This window comes from Sus scrofa, chromosome 15 (genome assembly GCF_000003025.6).
Source record: "Sus scrofa isolate TJ Tabasco breed Duroc chromosome 15, Sscrofa11.1, whole genome shotgun sequence".
NCBI lineage: Eukaryota > Metazoa > Chordata > Mammalia > Artiodactyla > Suidae > Sus > Sus scrofa.
In genome coordinates, this window is record NC_010457.5 from 133032536 (window position 1) to 133039583 (window position 7048).

The 7048-nt window shown below is 63.2% G+C and overlaps 1 protein-coding gene across 2 annotated transcripts; it reads left to right on the forward strand.

Annotated features, from left to right (window-relative positions):
- PRSS56 (protease, serine 56) lies at positions 1313-7048 on the forward strand. 2 transcript variants are annotated; one of them, XM_021075286.1, is made up of 13 exons: positions 1313-1598; positions 2558-2695; positions 3057-3110; positions 3232-3421; positions 3785-3884; positions 3972-4131; positions 4479-4621; positions 4827-4989; positions 5177-5353; positions 5445-5609; positions 5689-5751; positions 6138-6244; positions 6543-7048. In XM_021075286.1, exons 2-13 carry the CDS (start codon positions 2632-2634, stop codon positions 6768-6770), a joined length of 1614 nt encoding a protein of 537 aa, XP_020930945.1. In that variant the 5' UTR covers positions 1313-1598; positions 2558-2631; the 3' UTR covers positions 6771-7048. The 2 variants fall into 2 exon arrangements, with proteins under 2 accessions (XP_020930945.1, XP_020930946.1); XM_021075287.1 differs by lacking the exon at positions 3057-3110.

Below are 7048 nucleotides of genomic sequence, written 5' to 3' on the forward strand. Positions count from 1 at the left end.
GGCTTTGCTCTTTTTGCTTTTTAGAGTCACACCGGCAGAGGTTCCCAGGTCCAATCGGAGCTACAGCTTCCGGCCTGCACCACAGCCACAGCAACGCAGGATCCTTAACCCACTGAGTGAAGCCAGGGATCAAACCCGCAACCTTATGGTTCCTAGTGAAATTTGTTTCTGCTGCGCCACAATGGGAACTCCTTAATCCCTTCATTTTGAACACAAGAACCTATGGATGCATCTGAGCTGTTGGCCTCCACCCCAGGGTCTGCTAAGCGTTCCCACCCATCTCTGCTTTCTGGGCCCCTACTCTGATGACTCTCTTGAAACCACAGATACTTTTCCTTTAGATATTTTCTCAAACCTCTGTTTATGCTTCAAATACAGGCTGTGTTGAGCAAACACCCTTTCTGCCAAGACTTTGGAGATTAAAAAGTCCCAAACCCCGGAGTTCCTGTGTGGCTCAGTGGTAACAAACCCGACTAGTATCCTTGAGTATGAAGGTTCGATCCCTGGCCTCACTCAGTGGGTTAAGGACCTGGCATTGTGGTGAGCTGTGGTATAGGTTGCAGACACAGCTCAGATCTGGCCTAGGCCGGCCCCTGTACCTCCGGAATCGAACCCTAGCCTGGGAACTTCCATATATAGAGGGTGCGGCCCTTATAAGAAAAAATAAATAAATAAAGGAGGAGTCAGATCCAATCAGGGCAGGTTCACCTGTGCAGAAGAAGCAAGGGCTGGAGAAGAAAGGGTAGTATTACTAAGAGATGCCATGACAGAGCTGCTCTGAAAAAGGACTGCGTCTGCCAAAGCCGCTGTGGGTCCCCAGGCTGAATTAGGGTGCCGGGATTCTTTTGTTTGGCCCCAGGATATTCTGTGGGGCAAAAGGGCACCTCCTCTCTGCCCCAGGTGGGGACTCAGTCCCAGGAGAGCTGCCCATTGGTGGCCCTTCCCGTGAGACTCCAGAAGACGCCCTCCTGCCAGATCAGGGTCAGAGCAACTCAGAACAATGCCGGGCAGGCTGAGCGGGCCCTCTGCAGGGGCAGGGGGTCTGGGAGAGTGGCAGAAGCTGCCGGGGCCTGTCCTTCCCGAACTGGGCCACTGGTGGGGCCTTTCATCTCCCGCCTTCCTCTCCGGGCCACTCCAGCGTCCGCCCGCCTCTGCCTCTTCCCCCCCTCCCTGCCAACCACCACCCCCAGTGCAGCAATTACGGCGCTAATTAGGGCGCTTTGATCATCTTTAGACATGGCCACACTGGGGAGGGGACGCTGCCAAGCAATTAGGGGCAGAGGGGTTGGGAGCTTGGGCACCTCCTCTAGGGGTGGGGCTGCCAAGGACCCTCAGACACCCCCTGCCCTCCTCCCTCCAGGAGCGACTGCCTCCAGCAGAGTTGTAAACTCCTTGGGGAATAGAGGCAGATGGGACTCCCGCCTCCCATCGGAGCCCTGGAGACAGGGCCAGCCCCTGGCCGCCAGCCCCCCTCCGCCTGGCCCCCAGCCTAACCGTCAGCTCTTCTGGCCTGTCCAGGCCCCTTTGATGGAGCCGCAGAAACAAGGGCTCCTTTGACAGAAGGGGGGCCTCAGAGCCTGGATGATGGGACTTCAAAGGTGAGAGTCGAACCCACTACCCTCATCCCTCCCCCGGCCTGGCCCCCTTCCCGTGTGCCCCCCAGTCTGTGCTCTATATAGCCCCCCAAGCCCCGTTTCCCCTGCGGCCTCCTGGGAGTTAAGGGCCAGGTGAGGGACTGACCAGGGGAAGCGGGCCACTGCGATGTAAGAGAAGAGAGTCAGATGATGCGAAGCAGAGCTCAGTGCCCAGGGGCAGAAAGGCAGCCGTGGGAGGCAGGCACCAGGACACAAGCGCCGGGAGGAAGGAGGACCCCGAGGGGGAAAGAGCACAGGGTGACCTGCCCAGGCTCCCGGTCACCATGCTGCTGGCCGTGCTGCTGCTGCTGCTGCCGCCCCTCCCAGGGCCACAGTTTGCCCATGGGCACCCACTGTACCTGCGCCTGCCCCCCAGCACCCTGCAAGGTGAGCCCAGGCTGGTCTGGAGAGTCGCCGAGGGCGATCGAACATAGAGGCGGGGGTGTGGGTGGGGGTTCCGGGCAGGGGGGCCGGCAAGCCCTGCCCAAAGGTGGGCTTTCTGGAAAGTTCTGGGTTTAGCAGGGAGGAAGAGGCTCAGGGCAGCATCCTCTTGGCTCTCTGGGCCCCGAGGTGGGCCACTCGACCACGATCATTTTGTGCCAATGCACCTGGGTTCTGTGCTGTCTGTACCTCTGGAGGGCTGTTTTTCTGTCAGGCTTTTTAGGAAGGGCCCTTTTCAAAGATTCCTGCCCAACTCAGTTGAAATTACGGAGGTAACTTGATCTAAGAAACTGGTCTGAGTTTGCTCCTGAGTCCTGGGGCCTGAGGTCCCAGGCTCTTTGTCCTCCGCGTTCTGTCCCCGGGCACCTGGCGCCCAACCTGCGTTCCCCCCTGGGTCTCCGAAGGTGGGGCTCAGGGCTGGCAGAAGGAGGACCAGCCTGGAAGACCCCAGCTGCGCCTGACTTGCGCCCCTGTCCCAGCAGCTCTGTCAGCCCAGGGGACAAAAGTGTTGCGGGCTGCCCAGAGGAGCGCCGAGTGGGCAGTAAATCGAGTGGCGATGGAGATCCAGCACAGGCTGCACGAGTGCCGTAGCTGTGCCAACCACACCACCCCATGCCCTGGTGAGCTTGCCCTGGGCCTGATCTCCTGTCTCCCCCCCCCACCCCATCCCTTCCCATCACACCTTGGGGACAGAGACTGGGCAGGGCTGCAGCCAAGATGATGCGCCCGAAGGTCTTGCCAGGTAGAAAGGGCTCACCAGGCTTGGGCACATCATGTGCAAAGGCAGGAGGGCAGGACCGGTCTGGGCTCGTTTGGTGAACAGTGAGAAGTTCATGGCTGCTGAAAGAGCCCCTGACTGCTATGGGGGAGGGTAAGGGCAGTGAACCCGTGGGGGGTGAGGCAGGAGAGGGTTCCGGCCCAGCCTGGGGTGGAGGAAGGGTGGGAGGGTGCCACGAGGCTCAGAGGTCTGTTTCTCAACAGCACCTGGGTGGCCCAGGCTTCAAGCCCCCTTCCTCCAGGATCCACCTGAGCCAGGTGAGGCTGAAAAGGTTCACGGGGGCAGGGTTGAAGGCAGGTGGACGCCCCCGGGGGGACGGGTCTCAATGGTGAGGACGACCAGGACTTGTCCCTCCTGACACCGCTTCGGTCTTTCTAGGTCCTTGTGGAGAGAGACACCCGGGCACTGTCAACGTGACGCGGGCCCACGGCCGCATTGTGGGGGGCAGCGCTGCACCCCCAGGGTCCTGGCCCTGGCTGGTGAGGCTGCAACTCGGTGGGCAGCCTCTGTGCGGCGGCGTCCTGGTGGCGGCATCCTGGGTGCTCACGGCGGCGCACTGCTTCGCGGGGTACATCTGCCCCTAGGCCCCTGCCCGGCCCAGATCCCCGGTTCAGCTCTTCCGTGGTCGTCGGGCGGGTGCCACGAGCGAGGGCCGGTCTCTGCTGCCCCCTGGCGGCGGTCCCCACCCTGTCTCTGCCTTCAAGGCGCTCCTGCTGCCTACCCAGCAGCACAGAGATCTCTGGGACGCACCTGCCTGGGTGTTCGACCCACTCGGTTCCGCGGCCTCTCCCAAGCCCGCCCTCCCTGCCCCCAGGCGGAGAAGCAGCCCGGCGTGCGGGATCGCTGGGTGGGACCCGTGGGCGGAGGGCAGGGTCTCCAGGGGACATCACTGCATCCTTGTCTTGCGTGTCTTCTTCCTCTCGCCCCGCAGCGCCCAGAACGAGCTTCTGTGGACCGTGACGCTGGCCGAGGGGCCCCGCGGGGAAAAAGCGGAGGAGGTACCTGTGAACCGCATCTTGCCCCACCCCAAGGTGAGAGGGCAGCCCCCAGGACCTCAGAGTTGGCAACGGCAACCTACCCCGAACCTCGTTGACACTGCACTGCCACCCCCTCCTCAGTTTGACCCTCGGACCTTCCACAACGACCTGGCCCTGGTGCAGCTGTGGACGCCCGTGAGCCCGGCAGGGGCGGCGCGCCCTGTGTGCCTGCCCCAGGAGCCCCAGGAGCCCCCCGCCGGCACCGCCTGCGCCATCGCGGGCTGGGGTGCCCTCTTCGAAGGTACTAGGGAGGGTGGGGCCTGGGTGAGCTGCGCCTGTGGTGGGAAGAGTGGGGTGGGGCGATGGAGTTTGGGAAGGCCAGGCTGTAGGATTCTTATCTGCGTCCAGCTGCCTTAGCAAAATGTTGCCCACCCCATAAAGGGGGAGGGTCCAAGGAGGGGACTGGGAGAGAGTTCCCTGAACCCGATCAGTATCCATGAGAACAAGAGTTCGATCCCTGCCATTGTTCAGTGGGTCGCGGATCCAGCATTGCCACGAGCTGTGGTGTAGGTCACAGAAGCAGCTCAGATCCCAGTTGCTGTGGCTGTGGTATAGGCCTGAGCCCCTTCCACTGCCCCTTCCCTGTAGATGGGCCTGAGGCTGAGGCGGTGAGGGAGGCCCGAGTGCCCCTACTCAGCCCGGATACCTGCAGAAGGGCCCTGGGACCTGGGCTGCGCCCTAGCAGCATGCTCTGTGCTGGCTACCTGGCCGGGGGCATTGACTCGTGCCAGGTATGAGCCTTGACTGATCCGAGGGTGTTGGTGGGCCACTCCCCGTGGGCGGGACAGCCTCCTTTTACAATCAGACTGTCACTGAGCTTCTCTGAGCCTCTATGTCCTCATCACTAAAATGGGTACAAGAGTGATAACCCCAGGGGAGTTGAGAGCTGGGGGGTCATCAATGCAGTGCCCTCTCTCTTGGCTTGGGTCTTCACAGGGTGACTCTGGAGGCCCCCTGACCTGTTCTGAGCCTGGTCCCCACCCCAGGGAGGTCTTGTACGGAGTCACTTCCTGGGGGGACGGATGTGGGGAGCCAGGGAAGCCGGGAGTCTACACCCGTGTGGCTGTGTTCAAGGACTGGCTCCGGGAGCAGATGAGTGGTCAGCATCCCTTTCCTATTGCCCTCTCCCCAGGGTCCCACTAACTGCCCTGGGACCAGCCCATTTCCACCCTGCCTGTTTCCAGCCTCTTGCGTTGGGAAAGCCTGTCTCCCTCTGGGGAAGGGTTTTGGGGGGCTAGAGCCCAAAGCGGGGTGTGTGTGAGCTAGTTTCTGCCGCTCCTCCGCAGCGGCCCCCTTCAGCCACGAGCCCAGCTGCAGGGAGCTTCTGGCTTGGAACCCGAAAGAGGAGCCTCTGGCCGAGGCCGCCCCGCCCTGCGCCTTCTACGCCCACCTGTGCCCGGGGCCCGCGGGCGCCTGTGCGCGTTTGGCGCACCAGCAGTGCCTGCAGCGCCGCCGCCGATGTGGTCAGTCCCGTTCCGGTTCCCGGGGCTGGCCTGGGGGACTGGGGGTCTGGCCCGCGTCTGACCGCCGCTTGGACCCTTGTCCCGCCCGCAGAACTGCGCTCGCTGGCGCACACCCTGCTGGAACTGCTGCGAGGCGCCCAGGAACTGTTCGGCCCGCGCCCGGGGGTGCGGCGCCTGGCCCCGGCCCTGACTCGCCCAGCTCCGCGGCTCCGGGATCCGCCCAGGCGCCCTTCTCACGAGCAGCGGCTGCACCCAGGTACCCCAGGCCCTTGCAGCCTAGCTCGGGTTCCAGCCCAGCGCGGCCGAGGCGTCCCCCTAATCCTGCATCTCCCCAGGATCGTGGGCTGCGGGCACGAGGTTTCCGAAGCGGAGGTCGGAGCCGCGCGCAGAAGCAAACGGTAATGACGCCCCCTGCCGGCGATTGCCGTGGACTAGGCCTAGGGCGGGCCCAGGCCGGGTTTCTCGGATTCCCGCAGAGTCTGTGCCGGGAAGCAGTTTCAATCCATCCCGCCTCAGTCAAACCGACGCTCCCCCTCCTCCGCAGCAGGGCGGATGATTCCTTGGCTGGGGGACTTGTGACTTTGGGCCCTCATCACTGTCAACAGAATCTGGGCTTTGTGTTACCATTTAACGTCTCTGAGCCTCGGCTGGCCCTCGGCCGCCCCATCTGCAGCAGGAGAAGTCGGCCCACCGGGACGTGGCCCCAGGTCCTTGTGGGGATACCACCTACGGCCTCCTGCTAGTGTCAGTTCTCTTATTCCCGCCGCCTCTCCCCTTCCTGCAGGCTGCCCTGGGTTGGAGCCCCTGCGGCAGAAGCTGGCCACCCTCCAGGGCACCCACGCCTGGATTCTGCAGGTCCCCTCAGAGCGCCTGGCCATGGACTTTCATGAGGTGGGTCCCCAGGCTTCCCAGACTCCCTCGCAGTGTGCACAGAAGGCTCGCCTGGGTCAGCCCTGATGGGCAGGGGTCCAGCAGTCCTGGGGGTGGAGGTAAGGGGTTCCCAGGGGAAGGGCAGCGGTGTGGGAACTGGGTGCCAGGTGGGTGTGAAGCTGGTGGGGCAGGGTGTGGCCAAGTGAGCAGGATGGGGGGAGGGATGGGGGGGTCTGGGGGAGTTTCTGGGGGCAAGGAGGAGAGGAGCCAATAGTAGGGTGGTGGGCCCCCGAGCTGCCTCTTCTCTCTCTTTCTGCAGGTGCTGGCAGATCTGGGCTCCAAGACACTGACCGGGCTCTTCCGAGCCTGGATTCAAGCAGGCTTGGGGGGCCGGCACGTGGTCTTTGGCGGCCTGGTGGGCTTGGAGCCAGCCACGCTGGCACGAAGCCTTCCCCGGTTGCTGGTGCAGGCTCTGCAGGCCTTCCGCTTGGCAGCCCTGGCGGAGGCAGAGCCCCAGGGAGCTCAGATGGGTTCAAGGCAGGCCTGACGGCTGGGGAGGAAATGGCACCACCGACTCAGCCCTCGGGTTCCCCCAGGGGGCGCTCATGAGCCACGTCTCCACCCCAGCCCCTTGTCGGGACTGCTGTTCCAGGGGCCTGGGAAGGGTTCAGGGAGCATGATGACAAACTGTCACTGCCAGAGTTGGGTGGGTGTGGAGGGGGTGGGGCAGGAGTCCTGAGCCCGATATGTCTTCCCAGATGCTCCGTCAGAGAATCACAGCTGCTTTAATAAACATTATTTATCATCTACGGAGATAAATCCAGA